This window comes from Rattus norvegicus, chromosome 7 (assembly GCF_021556685.1).
Source record: "Rattus norvegicus strain SHRSP/BbbUtx chromosome 7, alternate assembly SHRSP_T2T, whole genome shotgun sequence".
In the NCBI taxonomy this organism is placed as follows: Eukaryota; Metazoa; Chordata; class Mammalia; order Rodentia; family Muridae; genus Rattus; species Rattus norvegicus.
This window is the reverse complement of record NC_141540.1, coordinates 83,240,080-83,263,549: the sequence shown is the minus strand read 5'-3', so window position 1 is coordinate 83,263,549 and position 23,470 is coordinate 83,240,080. Positions and strand designations below refer to the sequence as shown.

General features: G+C 35.8%; 1 protein-coding gene across 4 annotated transcripts in view; it reads left to right on the top strand.

Moving 5' to 3' along the window:
* Window positions 1–23,470, top strand: part of Angpt1 (angiopoietin 1) — a 248,746-nt gene that overhangs the window by 172,593 nt on the left and 52,683 nt on the right. For all 4 annotated transcript variants that reach the window (XM_087559330.1, XM_087559332.1, XM_087559331.1 and 1 more), the window contains 2 exon segments: window positions 9,857–9,984; window positions 18,265–18,366. In XM_087559330.1, coding sequence (XP_087415456.1) covers window positions 9,857–9,984; window positions 18,265–18,366 — 230 coding nt within the window.

Below are 23,470 nucleotides of genomic sequence, written 5' to 3'. Positions count from 1 at the left end.
GAATGAAATATCTGGGAAATTTTTATGCTTTCAGAATGGAGGATAAAGAATAAAATCTGAGACATATTACTCTATTTATTTAATTTTAAATACATACAAAATATTTTATCATAATATTTTTTAAAGTTAATTGCCAAACATGTTCAGAACTCTCCTAATACATAAAAATTTTAAAGTCTGACAGAATGGTTCAGTAAGTAAAGTTATTTAATGTATAAGTCATATGATATGAGTTCAATCCCCACAGTGGACAGAGAAGACCAATGCCTGAAGATTATTCAGTGAGCTGAACACAAGTGTTGTGGCAATGTGTGTCTGCAATACACACAACAACAACAGCAATGACAACAACAACAGCAATGACAACAACAACAATAATAATAATAATAATAATAATAATAATAATAATATGAGGAAGAGCTAGGAGCTAGAGGAAAAGAAAAGAAGAGGAGGAAGAAGAAGAAGAGGAGGAAGAGGAACGGAAGGAAGGAGAGGAAGGAGAGGGAGGAGGGGAAGAAAACATTACTTTAGTTTGGGTTTGGGTTCTATCATCTTATCCTAGAGATGGCTATGGCAGTCACATTCTTAGGTATACTACCTATGTTGAGTTTTATTAATATGAGACCTACCAAAGATGACCCACATTTATAATGGATTTATAAAATCAAAATTGTTAAGGTAATAGCAATGTCAGGTCTCTTTTAACTTGCATATTTTATGCATTTTACATGAACTTATAATTATACATAAGAATAAACATTCTAATTCCACATTAGAATGAGTTTTTACATAACAGTGAACTTGAACTTTAGGTTCAGTTTTAAGTAGAGATGCAGTTGTGAAAGGAGACGTGGCCAGTTAATTAAACATATGGACACACACATACACACAGGTAATCTTAACCAAAATAAATTTTCATACATCATTCTTGGATGTTTCTTTCAGAGTTTCTGTATCTATTGGGTACACCGTGTGCGTACAATAGACAGTACAAAGGGGCATAGACAGAAAAAGCCAGAAACAAGGACATCAGCTGTAGCCTCATCTGTGCTGGTAGGTAGCTTAATATAAAATATCACACACTGGAGAACCTGCCTGGTATCTTAGATCATCCCACCCACCTCATGGTTCTAATCAACCATTCCCTGTCTTCTAATACCTCAGGAAGCTCTGCAATCATGTGAACCATATGTAGTCCCTGAACAAACAGTCGAGAATTCAAGTTCATTATATCACAAGTGTCAGAGACAAAGTGACAGTCACATGGTGACCATCAGCCCTTGTTTTCTTTAAAACCTCGAAGACTTCCTGGTGCACCAGTATTCAGGGGCATCTGACACTGACTCTGTATTTCTAGCATTATCTAGGGACGTTCGTTCCACATTAATAGATTTGGCTGAAATCTGTAATGCTCACAATAGAGCATAAAGGCATGCCTCTTAAGCTTTCCCACCGGCAGTGGAAGTCTTTTGTGTAAAATCAATACAGTTCTGCCAGGCTGGAAACATTACATGGGAAATTAACACACTTGAAACCTGAAATATCATTGTCAGTGAGGTGACCTCATGAACAAATGGCAGAGGTCACACAGCATTCATAACTGCTTGTTGGGACCCCAAAGAGAAAATGGAGAAAAAGAATTTCTGAGAAATAAATGGCTACATCATCAAAGTTAAATCTCCATTTTAAATGTTTAGCCAAATATTTTTGTTCTGCTCTTATTTTAAAACTGGGGGTGTGAATATACATTAAGTTTTACAGACAAGTTATTTTTTATTAGAGGGACATTGACAAAAGGACATAGATATACCAATCAAACTACAGTAGAACTATGTGCCATTATTCTTTCGTATTAAAGAAATATAGCATGAGACTAGAGGTTCTTCTGTAGTGCTGATTTAAACACAGAGCCTCTTGCGTACAAGACTGCTTGGCTGCCACTGAACTGTCTGCCAATCCTAAGCCCAGCTCCAGGAACCCCTTAATTCCTATTAATCAAGTTAGTTTTCGAAGTTGTGGATCATCACATATGCATATTTCAGACAAGGATTCCCATCTTATGGCCAATTCTCCTGCCTGTGTCTCCTTTTATCCGTATGTCAACATCTGTCACATCTGCCTCTGATCACTTCCTTGTGCAACCTACTTCTGAGAGAAAACCCTGTACTAATTCAGAATTAAGGCCTCTGTCAAACTACCCAAGAAACTGGGTATGACTTTTCAGTTGAAAATAGCCTTTTAGCCCCATCTAGGTCAGATGATGTATTGAAGTTTTATTTGAGCTCAGCTTCATTGTGACTAGCAAAACACAGCCACATCTCTCATAATTGTCATCCACAAGCTTTGTCACAAGTGTTAATGAGATCAAACAGTATCACTGAGCCTTAGTTTATATAAGTAATATATTCCAAATCTTCTTGTTAAGATGTTTATAAGGATGGAATGAAAAAAAACAAACCACGTACAAAATTCAGAATGTAGTACTGGGTACTATTCAATGAACACTAATTGAATTGATTATGATTACTACTGTACCACTGTGAAGTTAAGAATTTATAGGTTATTTACTATATACCTAAGTATTTTAGATGAAGATCAAATAGTTGTTTGTTTCAAAATATGCTAATTGAAGTGATAATATAGTAACTCAGAGAGAGCATGTGACGCATCCATCGGCAGCTTTGAAAAGAAGAGGAACATCAGCTAACTTAATTCAGACTTCAGATTAAGAGTGTTTAAGAACAGAATGTATGTATTATTATATGATATATATGTTACGTGATATATATACATGTATATATATATGTATATATATATATATATATATATATACTATGTGAGTATCTATATACTGTTTTCTGTAGGCTAAAATTGTTACACAAAGTTACCAATCCACAGATGTTTATCATTCGCACACTAATTTTAAATGCAACAAAATACCACACACTTCTAAGCATACAACTTTATTGTATTCTTGTAGCTATAAATATTTGCACACAGGCTGTAACATCACCAAAAAGGTGGCTTTCATCTTCATATCTGTGTCTACAAATGCTGGACGTTGGATTACCTGTAAATAACTCATTTTTTCACACCCTTGCAATGCAAAAAGTGCTGTCTTCTACTTTTGAAAGTCGCTTTAAATGATTTGGATTTTTTCTGTTGGGAAGGTCTTCAAAGTCAAGAAGTTTTTGTTTGTTTGTTTTACTGTTTGTTTGATTTTGTTTTTGTTAATGTCCATATGCCTGCCTGGGTAGTACAGGATGAGGTATGTCAGTGAGACTATTTGTCCTAAGTCAACTTATCTTTATGTTCCCAAAATTTCAATGACCTATTGACACCACCGGTTTAGGTCATTTCCAAATGTTGGGATCTCCCTAATGATTCTGGGTCATAAAATGCCACTATGTTTTTTTTCCTTGAACAAATAATTTTATACATGTGTGTTTTAGTATTTGTGAAACTTGAAAAGGTTTGACTCACTCACCACATTTCAGTCCTACAAGAATGTCTCAGTAATTGATTTCTTACAGCAGCTACTGGGAAGTGGCTAGAAAGAAGAGCCAGGGCCTTCTGAAGCAAGGCTAATGGATCTCTGTGTTCTCTAGGGTGGCTAAGATTAAGAATTAATAAGTCCACATTCCAGGAAGTTTTTTCTTGAAGGTTCATCTGAATTCAAGTGACCCTCTGCCTCAGCTTTCCCGGCCCTTCCCTAGAGTGAATTGGGTGGTCGTTACACCATCTGGGTTGAGATTGGTTTGTCAAATGAAGGGAAAAGCAAAGAACAGTCAACAGCTGCTGGTCTCAGTTTGCGGTTGCTTACTGACCGAATGTGGCCTGGTGACAGACAGACATGCACCTGCTCATGTTCCTGCTCTTCGCTTTAGATGACAAGGATTTGATTGTCCAGATAAGACTAAATGAATAGAATGAAGGATGACCCTTTCTCAATCCTTTCTAGATTTATGGCTGATTTGTGCATGAGTGAAGTCTTTGAACTGACATACCAGGCTCTTTAAGTTTACCTCTGTTGAGCTGTTCTGCAGGTTTTATTGTTTTAAGTGCTATCTCTTGGAGGCAGCTCTCTGGAGTCTGCTTGGCAGATGGAGCTCATTCTCCTTGAAAGTTCCCAATGCACTTGACATATGTCTTTAAGATAACAATTATCTGCATTCTTTCTTTTTGATACTCTGTTTACACTTGTAATACGATAGCCCTAGAGGCTTGTGCCAACCATCCCGTGACCAGGTAGAGAACCAACAAAGTGACTCATGAGGAAGATAAAGAAACACATCTTCTGGTCACATGGTTGGAAACCTGATCATGTCTTACCTTTAGTTATGCCAGTAAAGAGCTGAGTTTTCCACTGTCATGAGAAATTACTTACCATTCATGCAACTATTAAGAAAGATCTACACTAGACAACCCCCAATTCTGACTGTGATCTCACTGAAAACGTTTGATAATCCTTTTGTCTGCATCTTTATTGCCTAGACAAAATGCTATACCTAGGTGGTATTCACTTAATATGTGTTGAATTAATTAATAAGAAATGACATGAAGAAAACAGAGCAATTATAGCACCGTCAGGTCATTGTTGTGTTTATTTGTAATTTCTTTCATTTTTCATCGATAAGAACTGGGAAACGAAAGGGATCAATAAAGGGAGGAGAGAAAATGTTGTTTGATAGGTTGACTAGCCTAAGTTGAATAAAAGCTGGGGTAGCAGGAGGGACTGTCTGAAAGATAAATAAGAACAAAACATGTAAAATAAATAGAAATGTAAATATGAGGTCAAGACTTCTTTTATATTATAATCATCTCTGTAATACATTGAAGCCATGATAGATAATGTATAAAGTAATCCTCATACACACCCAAATTTATTTAATGTGCAGGTAAAACAATAAAGAAGGGGGTGGTGAACTTAGAGGAAGAGAAGTGAGGCTGTAAGTGTTCAGTGTGTAAAGGGAAAGAGAAGCAATGATTAGTTCTGAAGTACAAAGAGATGTCAAGAAGGATACAGAAGGAACAACGCCTTTTGAAGTACAAAGGAATTCAATCCTCATAGGAAACCAGTTACATAGATTAAATACAAAGAGTGGCAGAAGACCAGATTGAGATGCAGTATTGAAAAAAAAGTAACATTTGAGATACTTACTATAGAAAATGAGATTCAAGAATCCAGAAATGATAATACTGTAATGAAGAAGTTGGGTTGCAAATGCCTCATGAGGAGACAGCGGATAGAGATCACCAAAAATGCTAAATGCAACCTTAGCCCTTCTTCAATGCCTGACTCATGGTCATGAGTAGGGTGGAAGAAAGGGGATGTTAGGAAAGGCAGGTTAAAGCAGAAGTTCAGGACTCTTAGTTAGGGGGAAGATATACCCATTGGGAACTACAGAATAGGAGAGGAAAATATACAAAGAGGAAACTTTCAATATAAAGGTCAAGGGTTAAATTCATGCTTTCAGATCTGTCTAGTTTTACCAGAAGTTCAAAGTCTCTGAGAGATAGCCAAAGACATAGAGCCAGTCTCTAGATCATGCTACAGTTCTGGCTAACCGATGCCTCTCAGAGCCTTTTCTATTAATTTTGTGCGTCGTGTTATTGCTTACCATGCACTCCCCTAGGGTCTGCTGGCCTAATGAGTATTAAAATTTCTGTAAAAAGCTTATCACTCTTTCAGACACTTATGAAGTTCAAAATATTCCTTTTTATTGTCTTTCTTTGCTTTTACCCATTTTCATAATATCTAAGTATGACACTAAATTTCAGAGCACTCTAATCTTTCACAGTGAAATTATTCAAATAGAAACAACCAAAATATAGTCTATGTCTCAAAATGCTATCATTTTAACATTAAAGGTCTTTGAAAATTCACTATTAGATAGATTACAGCATCCCCTGAAATGACTTTCTGCTTTTTGACTTAAAGCAATTATTATACTCCAATTGAGTCAATGAATGGAATAAGCCAATTAAGTTTTATAAGTTTTTATAAGTTATATTATTCAATACAATCTACAAATGACCAGATGATTTTTGCTCCCCTGGATATAATAAGCTGCAGGGTTTGAACTTGAGGAGAGAAACACTTTAGCAGCTAATAGTTCCTGTGGACTTCCATGTTCTCATTGTATTTATTTCAGAAAATTGAGGGGAAATGAAATGTTGTTATTATCAATGTTTTCTATGATCATTATATCAGTGGTGCTAATTACTGTTTCTCCAGCATTACTATTCTTGACTTTGCTTTGTTTGTGATTACATGCCTGCCTCAGAAATATTTACAACTACTTCATAAATTGATTAATTTTAATGAACCCCTAGAAGTAATCTACTCATTAAGATGGGTTCTTCTTTAAGCCCCAAATAAAATAAAAATACTAAAAATATGCAGTGAATGAATCTTTTCAATTAAGTTCATTTTTTCAATATTTTAACCATCAAAAATATAGCCTAAATCAAAGTTTTCAAGAAAAAAATCATAATGATCTAGAAGAAGCAGCCTAGTTGTGGGGAAAGAAAGTTTCTTATGGAGAGAGTATCTGCCAGATTTTCAAAAATGCTGATTCAAACATAGATCAAATTGAAGATTTATGCCACTCATATTGCCACAACAACAAAAATTTAATCATAGTATATTGTCCTAGGTAGAGAATTTATGCTACTAATTTAGACAGCACTGCCACAAATTCCACAATGTAATATAATAAACAACCTGTCCCTTCCTTGTGTCTGTGAAAAGGTTTCCCTACCACACCACAACCCTTTCACCCACATCTTCCTGAAGTGGAAAAGCAAAGGGCACAGGAAGTGAAGAAAGGAGGGAAATTGTGTTTCCCTTAAATAACCACATACAGGAGAACAGGAAGTGGTGTTCAATGGGAGAAACATTTTCTTGCTAGATAAAGAACTTTCTTCTTTTCTCACCCTAAAAAGGAAACTGAGTTTCCCCCATGGGTTTCAATTTACCACATTTTCCTCTGTCTTTCATCTTCATATGTCATAATAAGTTTTATGTTGTCTTCCTCCACAGTACTGTTAGGGACATTTGATGAAGATAATTTTCACTTTTGCACTAAGAAGAGATCAAGTATAAAATGTGTAGGAACAATCAATTTTGAAAACTAATGGCCCAACATAGAGGTTTCATAAGCAAATTCTACCAAACTGTTTCTTTGTCTTTAGATATGTCATTGAGATGTTCAGTGTCATTAAAAATGACATTTTTAGTAAACATCTACCTATATGTTTTAAATGGCTCTTTGCATACATTTAGACAGGATAGAAACAAACAAACAAAACAAGAACCATGCTTCACTATGAAACCTTCCAGTGTGTGCACTTATTCTGTGTTGACTATGTTGTTTTTATAATCATGCTAGAATATTGCTTTGGATATAACTATGCAAAAACAATTAGTACAGGTATTAGTTGCATATAAAATGATGAATTATTAAGCATTATATTTTTTACACTATAGCAATGTACCTCACACAAATACTTTGCTTTCTTGGAAGATAATCTAGCAGTTTTAAAAGTTTAAAATATTTACATTAGCATTACTCATTCGATAAAGACTAGATTGCTTATTACTTATAAAGGGAAAATGTTATTAAGTTACATTTAAATCAAGCCAGTATTTTAGAGCCTTTTCACATCATCAAATCCATTTAATAGCAGTTACTTATGGTGGATATTTGATGTTTTTTATTTTATAGAAACATTGTGAATTAAAATAATTGAAAACATTCATTAACTACAGAGTACCCCTACAAAAATTTTTAATTAAATGAAACCAATTTTAAAATATTATATATTAGTTAGAAAATATTGTCATTAATGTTTTATACAGCACATATGTCTCTAGCCAAAAACTATTAAATGGTCAATTTGTACTTTTATTTTACTAGTGACAACTTAAGAATGGGAGAAACTCATTGAATGAAATAGGCTTTTCTCATTAAAAACCTCATTATTAGCTTTCATTACAATGGAATAATGACATGGCCAAAGTACTTCTTTAAAGAAAGAATTCAAACATCAAATGTAATGTGGATGTTTTAAATGATCAAACACAGGCAGTAGTGTTATGTGGGCTTAGATGAAAGAGTCCTAGAAATTAAAAAAAAATAACTAAAGTCAAAGTTATTACAACACCTAGATTTTGAAAGTATAAAACAATAACCAGGTGTAGTGGCACAGGCAGAGACAAGCACATCTCTAATTTCAAAGCCAACCTGGTCTATGGTGTGAGTTCCAGGACAGCCAGAGCTATACAAAGAAACCCTATGTCAATAAAGACGCAAACATACGGAGAAAGAGAAACATAAAGTTTATAAATTTATAAGCCAATTTAAAAACCTAGAAATTTTAATTGAGCTCTGTGTGTTATTTAATATCCTGAAGTCAAATCATCACATAGATGACACAAAATGAGCAAACTACTAGTATTTAGGAATTAAATTTAGGAATAAATTTAGAATTCCATTACTTTAAATTCTAGAAATCAGAAGAGCCTATAAATTTAATTAGAGCTATTCTCTGTATAGTTCCAAGAGTGTGATAAGGTTACAAGTGTCATGAGAGTAAGCAACTTCATTCTGATTGTACTGTTGCCTACTCTACAAGAAGAGAAGAATGTCTGGTACTGTAAATGTACCCAACAACCCATGGCTACAGAGGCCACAAGCCTTAGGGCTAAATGTACTATTATGATGCAAAATGGATGCAGTGTCAAACTCTGAATTTCTTTCTCTAACCCAGCTCTCAGACATCCCTGGAGAAATGTCTTTGCACAGTGGCTGGTGGTCAATGCAGAAACTCACAACTGGTCATAGTGCAGAAAATAAGTGTCTGTGAAGGGTTCAGCTAGAAGTGGGACATAGTAATCAACCCGTTTCACAGAGACTCAGGAGCCATTGCAAAAGAGAGGAAGGCAAAGTCTTAAGAGGCAGAGGTCAGGGAAGGCTGGAGGAAGCAATGTTGTTCTGTCATGACAGAACCACATTACTCAAAGCAGCTATGATCGCCTCCATTAGACCTTCATGCAGCCAAGCCAGTTAACATTCTAGCATAGGGGAAACAGGGATTCCTATGGCGAATTCTAAGGGAAGGAGAATTACTTTTATTTAAGAGTGCAGCTCCTGGTAGGTCGACTATGTTCCAGTGGGTAGCCCTACACTGACCAGTATATGGGCATAACGTATCTGACTGTGTGAGTCATTACAAAACAACAACAACAACAACAACAACAACAACAACAACAACAGAAAGTCAAGAGGGTGGGAATGGGAGGCACTAGAAGAAGTAAGGGGTGACTCAATCAAAAGCTACCATATGAAGATAGAAAGTTCTCAAAGAATTAATTAGAATTTATACATTTAATTGTTTGGGCATCTTTTTAACCCTGGGATTTGAGCAGTATCTAACTCATTGGTAGAGCATATAGCTAACATGGAATTTCCAACAATGCAACAAATAAATCAAACTTTTCTTTGAAATTTAAATAGGACTGGTTCATAAATTTAATAGGAAACATGGACATAAATTGCTAAAAATGGGAAGCATTACATAATAATGTCATTATGAAGTTTTGAAGATATAGCAAAACCAAAATAAAGAAATTGATATAAAATTAGTAAGTAATTGGAAATTGATCCACAGGTTTTTCTCTCAGTATCTTAAAGTTCCCAGTTATTTCATAGGCAGTATATTTTATTTTTCAGTATATGCAGTGTCGGTATTGTGTGAAGGTAACAAAGACCTGCTATGTTTGTAGTCCATTGGGTGGTCATAATACTCATATTCTTATTTACATATTAAATCTTTCTCTCTTAATGTACAGTTTTGCTAAAGGGAGGAAAAAGAGAAGAAGAGAAACCATTTCGAGACTGTGCAGATGTATATCAAGCTGGTTTTAATAAGAGTGGAATCTACACTATTTATTTTAATAATATGCCAGAACCCAAAAAGGTAAGACCAGAAGTGCTTGTTTATGCGATGTAAAGCAGATCCTGGGTAAATTGCTATCTAATCAAAGAAATTTGTGAGTTTTTGAACATGATGCACATTGGATACATATTGACACACACACTTGCACACACACAGACACACACACAGACATACACTCACCCCCCCACACACACACACGATTCTATGGTTCATAGAGATGAAACCCATATTCTGTCGACATTCTCTGGTACAGTTACCCCTAATCTGTTCATCACATAAACTTTTGTTTTCTTCTGTTTCTTGGATGTGCTCAGACATTCTTCTTTGCACAAACTGCATGCTGTTGTCCCATCTCCCCTCTGTACAAGAGAACACATTAGAAGTGATCTTTCAAATTCCCAAGATGTCAGGGAGTATGTACCATTGAGCTAGAGGGCAGGTCAGCTCTAGGGATTTACAGAATTATTGCTCTGGTTAACACGGAAAAAAATGTAGCCTATCTTATCCCACAATTGTGAAAGGTTGCGCCTCTCATAGTTACTTGAGTGCCCATGAGAAGAACGTACTACTCTTCATGGTGATCAGTGCCCAAAGGAAACTTGGAAGCAGTTAAGCAGCATCTTGCTATCCTATCTTCTAGAGACCCCCTTCGCATTTGTCCATCTAGGCCGTCCTTCAGCACCGTTAATGAGATGTGACTCAGTTGCCAGTTACACTCAACATAAGTATAAAACAAACAATTCTCTGTAGTAGAGAAGACTGGTGTTAGAGTACAGTGCTAGAGGTGGCTCTCTGGAGGAGGTTACGTAGGAACCTTTAGGTGAGGCAGCCAAAGGCAGCGGGATCAGAGGCAGCAGACCTACCTGTGCTTCAACATGTAAAAGTTTTGCTGCATTTGGAAGACTCAAAGACAGATGCCCATTATTGGATTAAATGTTTTCCCCTGCCCTTTACCACACCTATTTATGCATCTTCATTTTCTTTGAGTCCTGTAGGAAATGCAAATTATTTGGCCTTCTTGGATTTCCCCAGAAAATTTTGCATGACATTTCTATAATTAATGTTCTACAAAGTAGGGACTGTGGCCTTATTTTTACAAACATGCCAAACATGTTTTCCGATACAGTTGGTTGGTCCTTAATAAATCAGCACTAGAATGAACAAATGAAGAAAAGCCATGAAAAAAAAAAGAACTGGCCATGACATCATCAGGATGTCAATCTGGCATCATTAAGCAGTTTTCCTGACTTCAGGACCTTTTGGTAAGCAAGGGAGTTAAATCTTGGATTACAATGTGCCACATATCATGCAACTCCAAGACCTGATGTCCGGTCTAGAGTCCTGGTCCAATCAAAGGCTGGATCTCTTTATATGCCTGTCTCTTGACCCTGATTTCAATAAGGACTACAGGATATGGCTGTCACCTGTTTTCTTCTTTCTTGAGATAGCACTTTCTTCTTGAAAGGAGCCTTCAGTTTTGCTCTAGATGTGGGAGTGGAAAAGATGGGGCAGAAGGCACCAGATGGGGGAAAGATTACATGTGTAACCCTCTGTGTTCCCACCTCAACCACTCACAAAAGCTCTTTGATTTCACCTGCTTTTTCTGTGTGCATTCTGGGTAACATTCTTTGGATCAAGTATTGTATGATTTAAAATAAATAAAACAAAGAAACATACAAATATATGAACATACAAGAGATGAGAATAACTGATGGTAGGGAAGGGCTTTTGGATGTCCGAAAATAAGTACACACACACACACACACACACACACACACACACACACACACACTATTCCAGGAGCATGTAACCATAACAATTTGTTCTTGGGGAGATAAGGGAGTTAATGGTAAATACATTTAATCTACACGGTAGCAAAACAAGAGTCCTAAATAGCTTGCAATAGGCCTGTATCTAATAAGTTAACTTAAAAAATTAAGTGACTCTCCTATGGACTCCTCAAGATTCTGTTATTTCCATGAATATAAACATAAAATAATTTTCAAGTGTTAAGCCTGGGAGGCAGATAGAGGAGAGCAAGTCCTTAGATTTGTTTCATTCCACCACTGATACTACTGTGAATTCCTTGAAGGACAGTAGAACAAAATGTCAATCATTCTGTTAACCTCCATTCATACACCTAATTTATACAGAAGCACGATTCAGCTCTCCAAACCATCTTGAGAACCAAACAATATCCAGGTTACATGCTAAACCATTGCTCCCATTAGAGTGGAAAGAGTAATTATTCCTAACTCATCGAGTGTGCATTTCACACTTAACTTTCATCCAAATGATACTTGACCTTATTGATTTAATAATTTAGATTTTATGTATTAAAGTACATCTTTGAAGCTCCATTGGTACAAAATCCATTATTTGTGGAAGTGTAATTTTAAAACACTCTGTTGAGGAACTCAATGTAAGAGCCAGCCACATTAGAATAGGGTCTTCCTGCCTTTTCATTGTGTAAACTAAAAGTATTGTCATTAGGAGTTTAAAGGAATATATTTTTTCTTTCCACTAACAGAATTCCTTTTCTTCACTCATCATGATTTTTGCACACTTCATTTCCTTTTTTCTTTTTTTCTTTATTTACATCAGGAATGTTGTTCCCCCTGCTGGCCTGACACATAGGTAACAGAAGGCTGCCGTGCCTAGCAGAGCTCTTTCACAAGAATCAGTATTGTTCTTTGACTCAGATTGAAATACCTACACTGTTTAAGACTGGTAACACATTTTGTTTGAAATCTCTTATTACAACCATTTAACATGCCCTTGGAAAAACACATATTCATTAGTTTTTTATAAGAATTTCAGAAGCTGATTATTAAATTTATAAACTAATAGGAATGGAGAAATTTATCATTTGGCCCTTCTAATTGACTGCAGTATGGCCAACAAAACAGTTGCTACAACTCTTGAATATTCTGAGAGAAAGCTCATCTCTTTTCTTTTTTTTTTGTAATAATCTCACAAGTTTATCAGAGGTTACATATACTCAAGTCTGGAAATACTAGCAATACTAGCAATTAAGTGTGTCTGATATGGAATATGAAGCAATCAATAAAATTAGACTAGTTAAGATAACAGAAAAAAGTGGATAACAGCAAATGCTCATCTATTAGGAGATATTGGAACTGTAATAGACCAGAACTATTTACTTATATATATTTATTTACTTATTTATTTAAGTAAAAATACTTTTAATGTTCTATCTCATAACCATGATTCCTTTCCCCAACTCTTTCCAGATCCTTTTCTTCCCATCCACCACCCAACCCCATGCCTTCTGCCTTTCTTTAGAAAATGAGAGAATAAACCAGAATAAAAGAGAATAAGAGAAAACATAACACACACACACACACACACACACACACCATACACCATACACGCACACACTCTATACACACACATACACACAACAAAACAATACAAAAACAAATTCAGAAGCCATAACATACAAACAAAAAACCAGTAATATAAAAAAATGGCCAGACACAGCACTATGGAACTAAAAATCTACAAAATATTTGTGATTTCCTTTTGTTTTAGGCTTCTACTCTTGGGAATTGGGTCTACCATTAAGTGTGGTTAATCCACCCAGTGAGACTGCATTGAAGAATTTTTTCCTTTGTAAGCAGATGTCAGTTGGAGATGGCTTCTTGGTTAGGGATGGGAGCTCCTGTCTACTTACTTCTCTGACCACTGGGATCTCATCTGTCTTGAACCTTTGAAGGTCTGGTGCATGCTGCCACAGTCTACTTTGACTGACATTGTTTCATGTCAAATAACGAGACAATAGCTAGAGTTAGAAAGCATTGTTTTAAATGTCCTGTGGAAGGCAAAAGCAGTAGTTTAGGATGATTTAGTTTTCAGGCAGATAGAAAATGAGAATTCTATCTTTTATATCTTTCTTTTGTTTCGCAGTATTCATGGTTTGTGGTTATTTCCCTCTGCATTCCCTTCAAGGCACAGTAGTGGGAAACAGAATTTCTCTTTTCATTTCACAAGTGTTTAAAGCCAAATGCCCTGTAGTCAGTTTAGCTTCAGCCAAAAACAAACCATTAAATCATAAGTCTTATTGTAAAATATTAAAAATTTGTTCCTGAACGCACAATGCCTCTAATTCTTGAAAAAGTACTGTAACAAATGTGTTAAGTCTCTTCCATTTATGGTTATGGAAAAATAATTAGTATTCAGAAGGTTAATCATTCCAATTTGTATAAAGCATAGAAGCATAAAAACTATGTGAATCAAATTCCCCTTTTTTGTTTGGATTTAAATCTCTGTATTAAGTTAAAAGGTGTTTAATGCTTGAGCGCTTTGACCTCGCCTGGGGAAGAAGCCAGTTCAGCCTTTTCTTGGACAGAGCTAAGCCCCAGTCATAGAATGAATAGTGCATCAGACATAGCAAATGGAGCAGGGCCCCCGTCCACAGGAAAAACATGCCAGATAGCACAGACCACACAAGACCAGCAAATGAACTCCTCAGGTCTCCCATGTCTCGGATCCTCCTGAAACTGATAATTTATTCCATGGAATGTCCTTAGTATGTTAAGAAGGGACTCTTTATTTTTCTTCTGACTATAAATTTAAAAAATTGGGTTTTCGTTCTTTCTTCAAGACTAAATCCAACTTCTTAAGTAGACATAAATTAAAAATTAGCACGATCAGTCATCAGGATATCAGTAGTAACACACAGAATCCAGTAATCATGCTCATAAGGCAAATCTGTTGAACAGTTGCATAATTTGGTTTTGAAAAGTGCATTTTAGTCATAATGTTATAAATAATGTAGATAATATTCAATGTCATGTATTACAATACTTCAGTGCAGTCAATATTATGCTAAATGCAGCCAATAAGTAATGAAGAATAAAAACATGTATTGTATTGTCTTTAAAATATATCTAAGATCTAAGAGGACTTATTCCAAATCCTGAGTTCTCAGTGCCCTTAATCTTGACACACACACACACACAGACACACAAACACAGACACACACACACACACAGACACACACACACACTCAAACACACAGACACACACACACTCTCACACAGACACACACACAGACACACAGACACAGACACACACACACACACACACACACACAATTTAGAGAAAGCCAAATTACAGGTTTATCTAACCATCAAGTCAGCTTAGTTCTGTTGTCCTTATATCCCTGCAGTGCCATCTGCTATCATCATTACTGTTGCATGTTCACACGAATCGGACTTACTTTAAATCCCTTAACACCTTTCCCTCTGTTTTTCTCTGGGTCTTCCCAAAATGTATTCTCAGCACTTAATATTTTCAGCTGCTGTTGAATGCCTCCTTTTAAAAGGAAAGCTGTAGTTCAGGAAAAAGCTGGGAGTGATTTAGAACAAAGTACATAGAATTATATTTATAAGTAACCATCCTTAGAAACTCAGAGCAAAGTTTTCTCTATACATTGTAAATGTACAAATGTGGTTATAATGTTCCTGAGTATGTGGGTAGAATTTATAGCTTTGGACATCAACTTTGTTGGTGGCTACAGTTCCAGTGGGGCAGGGATGAGGGAAATGGAAATATATAGACAGACAGAGAGAGAGAGAGAGAGAGAGAGAGAGAGAGAGAGAGAGAGAGAGAGAGAGAGACGCGTGGACAGATGGTAGGTAGATAGAATCATTCATACATATGTATAAATACATAGATAACAGAGATTCTTTGTATTAATCAATTAATACTGTTTGAAGTTTCATTAAGAAATCAGTGACATTGCTTTCGCACAGCAGAATGTTTCCTTGATATTCTAACTTCCGTTACATTCAACTGTTAGTGGCCCTGAGTGTTTCTTTGGAATTTCTATGTTCCACTTAAAGTTTTCTACCTGAGTTAACTTTATAAGGATTCTGAAATCTCTGGGGCCAGGTCACCAATGCCTCCTCCTTTTCAAGTTTGTAGGTATTTTTATTGATTCATTTAACTTGACTTCTCTGAAATGTTGATTCATCTCCTTCACAACTCCACATATAACTCATTTTTGGGGGGATTCCACTAATCACATTTTCTTATCTGTGGATGCAATGAATTTAATTTAATCTCTACAATTGGTTACTACATAAGAAACTGAAGATTACAAATAAAATCAAATATGTGCCCATCTATAACTTACTGATGTATATTGTCTATATAGCAATTATCTACTAAAACCTCTTCATCGACTGCTCCCTCACATCCCTAATCGCTTTTTCTTTATTTTTTATATATCAGTTGATCTTCATAATATTAACAGTTGCTTTTAGTTATTTGCTAACAATAAATTTGAATTAGTCATACAGAGGGTTCAAACCCATGTTCTTTGTTATATTCCAGCTCAAATCTGGATTCAGCATAATTGCTAAGTATTAGGCTAATTGGTAGGCTACTACCAATAACTGTAGGCTACTGCAATATTTTAAATCTCAGTGTTGCATTTGTAGAGTGGATATAATAAGTGTACCTTCATAAGCTGTTCTGAATCAAGTTATAAAATGCACATTCAGTGTTCAAGTAATCTGATGTAAGTAATCTTGTCATTGTTAAGACTCTTCCCCATCCTCCCATTTTCTTATTCATATACCCTTGGTCTGTGTCCAGTAGCTCATTTCTAACTACCCTTTGATACCCTATTGTGTGACCAAGCTACATACAACACAATGTCCTAAAAGACAATCGTTTCTTTTCTCACTTGTTAGATCTTTGTGTTGTCTATTTATATCATTACTGCTATTATTCCTGAGGTCACAGAAGTTGGAAAATTATGGACTCTGCTGCCTTCTTACCCCTATGAGAGCAATCAGTATAGAAATGTCAAGGTGTTTTGAAAACATAATCCATCTGCTATTTATCATAATTTCCTCTATTGTAATATAGACTCAATGCCAAAGAATGCAGATTGAATGAAAGAACAAGTGGGTGAATATATTAGCATTGAGGGGCGACTTGTGAGGAGTCATGGTGAGGACACACAGCAGATGCAGAAAGGTAGAAGAAAAGCAGAGAGTGATCTTGGAAATAGAAAGGGAATTCAAATGTATGAATTTGGAGATGGGTCAATTTCTACGATAATAAAGACATAGGGTAGAGGTAGAGCCCTCAGGAGACCAGGTGTTCTACTTCATATGCACGCGCAGGCACACATGTCTTAGTTCTTTCACTCCTAGGAAATAGAGGAAACAATTTGGCTGTGCATGACAGTTCTTGCCATTGTTTTTCTACCCTTTGACCATCTGTGCTCTAACACAGTGCCTCAGGGAAAAGATCCTGCTACAGTGCCAGCTTGCTGCTGCTGCCTCCCTTTCACACATTTCACCATTCAATATGCTTTATTATTCGATTGATGGATGAATGGTATTCCTCAGATTCCAACTCTTGATGAATCAAACTGCCAGCTGCACATGTCATGAGTCACAGTGACTGCTTTCCAGAGTAATCACTTTGCAACGTATTTCTGCAAATGCCATTACAGCTATATGGGGAGAAACAATCTGTTTTAAAATAAATGATCTTGTACATAGAATACGTGAAATAATCATTAAATCTTTGAATGACTATTCTACATGGAGAAGAAAAGTTTGCCACAGTCAAGAGGTACACACTCAGTCACATTGTTCATGACTAAAATTTAAACAATGTATTTTTTAACAATTCATTCACCAAATGTTGTCCCCTGTGTAGCATTCAACAATCAAGAGTAATTATTAACATATGTAATACAGTATGTAAGCATGAGTCCTGCAATAAAATACAAAAACTGAATCTTTTATTCTTAATTGCAGTAATATTTTAATAAAACATTAGTGATATTGAACTTCATATATTGGCCAAAAAATATGTAACATTGGGAACGTGAGTAATTTTTTTAAATGTAAATTTCCACAAGTGCCTAATTCAATTTGAGATTTTTAAGTTTGTCAGGGTTTACTAGGGGTTGACCTTGAACAGAGCTTCGCACATACAAGACGAGCGTGCTACCACTGACCTACATCTCAACCTCGAAAACTATATTGTGGTCTGAGATTAAGGTTATTAATTTTCAGCTGGACAATTTAAATTTTTAGAAATAATTAAACATTTCTAATGGAACTTTATCAGGTGCGGTAAAAATGTGACTTGTGGGAAAAGTAACCAATAAATGTGTGTGGAATGTTGTTTTCCTCTTCTTCCAGGAGAGGCCTGCCCATCCTATGTATGTTTTGAAACGTATCAGATCTACATTTTTAAAAGAAGTATGTAATTTCCACTTTCCATTATTTTCCTGTTGTTTCCCAGGTATTTTGCAATATGGATGTGAATGGGGGAGGATGGACAGTAATACAACACCGTGAGGATGGAAGCCTAGATTTCCAGAGGGGCTGGAAGGAGTATAAAATGGTAAGATGGAGAATTTACAGTGCCTTTTCATGTTTTATCATGAGGTTATCTTCATGCACAACACATGATAAACCCTTGCACTTTTAGATGCTTTTGAGTTATTTAAAAATGTTTACATTAAAGGCATTATTTTCGTTAGACACAAAACATTCATAAATCATGTTCAGTAAATTATTTCCATATGCTTAATAGAGAGAAAATGTATTATTATAATTATTTGGTGATCTGTTATGCACTCTTGAATTTGTTCCTAGTGGGAAAAACTAGAACTCCGACCCAGGCTGGATACATGATCAGGACAGGAAGCTGTGCAGGGCCACAGGTCATTGAGCAAGATGGATACCAGTTGTGGCCTCTCTCATGTGGTTTCAAGTTGTCGAGCTCTGACTGGAAGTGGTTCCATATAACCTTCACATATGACCAGCCAAGACTTTTCTTGGTGCAATGACTAGGGATTGTCACATTTCTCAAATCAAAGTGAGCATTTGCCAAGTACAGAGGGAAACTTTTAGAGCCATTTTAAGGGTAGAAGTTTTTCATTATTTTTACATTAAAATTTCTGTGTAGTTCTTGATTTGACTTTCTAACATTTTTTTGCTCTTAAAGTGAAAGAAAAAAGGACTATAAGCAAAACTATCCCCAGTAATCCCTTCCATCTTGAAATAGACTTCTATTAAGACATAACCCCCATTCTTTGTTCAACTGAAACATGTCAGTTCAGTAAAACATAGAACCTTGTCTTTCAGGATTGTTTTGGGGAACTGGAATAGTAGGTTTGTTTCTAAGACCTCTCTCCATTTATGTGATTCTACTCAAATGTGAGTGTGGGAGTTCAAAGTTTAAAAACATGGTCCTAAAATGAATCTGTAACAATAGGTCAAGTTTTTAATCTGCCATTCAGTAGGAGTTCACTTCTGGGGAAATTACTTAACTCACAGTGTCTACCTCTTATATTAACTAACACCTTACCTTCTGCATCTACCTTGAGGGGTGACACAGGGACTCAACATAGCATAAGCAAAGTTTACTGAACTTTTGATAAACTGTAATTATTACTGTCATCAACAACTCAAACTTCAATTACTATAAAAATGTATTAAATTCCTCCTAGAGTACTGCTAATTTTTTCAAACCATTTTAATTCATACTCTTTTGAATCTAAGAGTATAGGATTAATATGAGTAAGGCTATACATACAGATTTGAATCAGACATACATTATAACTTAAATTAATGATAACAAATAAATGAATTATGAAATTGTCATCATACAGTTTTTAAAATGGTGAATTATTGCCTGTAAATATCTGCTTCCTTAGGACACAAAGAATGTTAGGCATGAATTTGATTCATGTCTTTTAAATATTTACCAAACGTATCCATTCTTTGACAATTGTGTTTTCGTTATTGGAACCAGACTAGAATTATTCATTAACCATTGGAATTTATCCTTTCCCCTCATTTTTAAATAAGAAAAGCTATCGTGCTGTATTCAAACATGAAATATGTATCACCTCAGTGTCAATTATTTATGGTTTGAGAGTAAAATTAGTTCCGAATTTTTTAAACATTTTGGCAAAATTCAGTACGAAGATTTTCTAAATTGAAAGAATCCATTGGTTAATGTTTATCAAAGCACAGGGTCAAAAGTGCTATAGCTTTCTCATGACTTTCTTTCCCTTTTATTTTCACCTAAAAACAAAATTGCATGACTTTACCAAGCAAGGTGGAGGTGAGTCTTTATCGGTCTTACCTACACCTATCGCCTTCATGCAGGAAGGACATTGGCGTCAGGCTTCCTTGGCTGAAGGTGAATATGCTTGGGGAGAACTACACTTGTGTGCAGGCTGCTCTTCCTCCTTTGTCTTTCCTAGACTCTGTCTTGCAGGTTGGCTCTTGTTATTACTTCCTACTGAGTGATGGATATATGTGGTCTGCCTCTTTCCTGATACATTTCCCAGAATTTCGTGTCAATATCAGCAACCCAAAAAATTACAAAATATTATTTTTTTCCTTTTTAAGCCCCTTGTAACAAGTTGCAAAGGACTTGATTCTCAACATTGGCTTTAGCCCATGGAAGTGTTCTGAACTTTGCTGTCTCTTAGGTCTTCCTTAGGAAGAAATCCAACAACATCTGAGTTATAGACTTGTAAAGACATTTACTGCTGAGAGAAAAGTCTGTGGTAGTTCTTCTAATGGGGCATTTATGGACTATAGAACTCCTTCAGGCCATAGAGAGACCAACTCACCAACAGTCTTTCTGCAAATAAAGCCAATGAACCAGAGTCCCAAAACCTTCCTTAAGTAGCAGCTTTATGACAGGCAGTCATTAATGCCCTGGGGGACAGACTTGGTTTGTTTTAAAGACAATTATCCCTATAAACAAAGCTTCCTATTGAAAATAACATTTCCTTTTGAGCAGATAGGTACTTTCCGGGATTTGTTTCTGAAAAGAAATTAAATGCATCTTTTGAATTGCATTTCTACATGTGTATATTGAAAAATATGAGAAAAAATGTCTTTAAATCAAAATTCCTTCCTGTTTTTCTTGGGCTAGGTGTCTCAGCAGTGGGAGGATATACATCTAACGTGTGCTTTAATTGTCAAGTGAAAAGAACCTTTGGAAAACCAGGCTTATCTGCTTTCTTTAATAATTTGTATGAAAGAAAAATGAAGCCCATGGAGTACAAAGACTGTGTCTGGTTTCAATTTTATTTTTTCTATAAAAAGTCAACACTTCCTGTGAGCATTATCAGGCAAAACAAATAAAGTATCAGAGACAATTATTTTATTAACTTGGAAAAACTGCAAACTGAAATTGAACATTTTTTCAGGTTTTGGCAAAATTAATGAATATTGGTCCTTTCCTCTCCCTGTATTTTAAAAGTATAATGTGACTCTTGAGGCCAATTTGAAGTCATTATTGTTTTTCTTTAAATTCCAGTGTTTTCCCCTTTTATTAAACTACTAGAAGACAAATGAAATTAACCAGCATCTGTTTCATGGCATCTAAGTTCTTTGGGCAATTGTGATTGACAACAGAACATACTCATTTTCATGAATGTGAAATTTTATTCATAACAGAAGAATTTATTCCTTTTACTAAAGTTTATCCCTGCCTCCTTACCAACAGAACAGAATTCTTATCATTTTTTAAAGTTTTAATAAATTATTTTATTTATTTTCATCCCAAATGTTGCGTCTTTCTGGTTCCTCCTACCCCCTTTGCTCTTCACTTGTGAGAGGAGTACCCCCCCAGGCATTTCCCTTCTCTGGGGCATGAGTTTTTACAGACAATTTAAGATAAAAGAATGGCTTGTGATAAGCTATTATATACAAAAATGCTTAAAATGCTTTTGAGATGTGTACTACTATATTTTATGGATACATATGATCTCTTTCTACCAGTCCCATAATCAAAAGTACCTCCTGGTGTAAAGACCATTATGAATATGTTGTTTCCTGCCAACTTCATTCAGATAATTTTATCTGATTAAGATATCCTCCCTAATTTGTACATAGTTATTTCATGTCATATTTATATGAATTTCCACCTTTATTGCATAGCAAACTATTTGAATATATTGATCTTCAGGCCCACTGTAGACATTCTCATTCATATACATACTATACACACATATATACATACACACATACAGACAGACACATATACATATATATACACACATATGCACATGTACATGCACATGCACATACATATATATGTTTAAGTCATCTCTGTTCATAAATAACACACAGCTCTGTCTTATACTCACTTCCAAGTAAAAGGAGCCATCAGAATTGTTAATGACTAGGTTTTAATGTGAGTAGAAGAACTTAAAATTTTCTTTGCTAGATCCTAAAGCATTTAAGTTATATATAGAAAGATAAAGAAAGAGAGAAATCAGGTAAAAAAAAGAAAAGAGGAAAAGGGAGACAGGTACTTTCCCATTAAGATGTGCTGATTTTAAAACATAAAACTGACCTTAGAGGGGATAAGAGTTAATTAATTTGGCTTGGGATCCATGGCTTAGATGCACAGACTTAGGTCACCCCAGTTCTATTTTCCATCATGGAAGCAATGTCATGAACGTTTCTATAGTAGCAGAAGAAGGCGGCTTGTAAGTCAAGACATCTTAAACACACATTAATGGAAACATCAGTGAGGAGGGTGAGAGAAAAGTAGAGAAGTCTGCTGTAGGCCTGAGATGCCATCCCTGCAGCATGAGCCCTCTGATTGGTGGAAACGAGGATTCTGTCAGTTTATGCATTACATGATGTTTTTGCCTGTTAGTTTCGGGACATTAGATGACACAGAAATGGGCAAGGAAAAGGCTATTTGGGGAGCTAAAGGTGGCTCACGATAAATTGTAATTAGGGTCTGGACCTCCAACATTGCAAACTATATTATCACCAAATCAGCTAATCAGCTTTGCAGAAGGTTCAATTTGAAGGGTTAACTTCGAGCTAGGAATATTCTGGAAACTCTCCTTCCTAGGCAAGCAGTCAGCATCTTCGTTTGCGCAAACAGTTGGCTTTAAGTTTTCATTTCTTAATTAAGTTCTTGGGTTAAAATAACATTTGTTCCCCTAAGCAATGCTCAGGTTATCATAACACATTCATGCCTAAACGCCCGTTGAAGAATGCTCTTGATAAACACACATTACATTTCAGCCTGAAATGCTTAAATCATACAGAGTAGGAGGATACCTGTGCACCTCAGAGAGCTTGTCACCTTACAGAAGAAAGGCAAGAAGCACAGAATGTCCATTTCCTGTGACAGATCCTCTCAGTAGGAAAAACCTACTTAACAGCTGCTTGTGTGTGAACACTCAAGAGACCTGGATAATTGTCACTCTTATAACACTGCACACTTAACCATTATTTTGTAGATGATGAAATTGAGTCTCTTAAGTGAAGCACAAAGTCCCACTGAAAATTATGTCAAAGGGAGTCTTCAACTGTAGCAGAGATAAAGGGCCTGGTTACTTAACCCAAGCCAAGCCGTTGTTCCCCACATCAGATACATGGTGGTGTCTGATAAACTACCCAACAGTTTACTAATGTGGGAACCCATTTCGTTTCCCCTTTTTGGCCTATCTGTC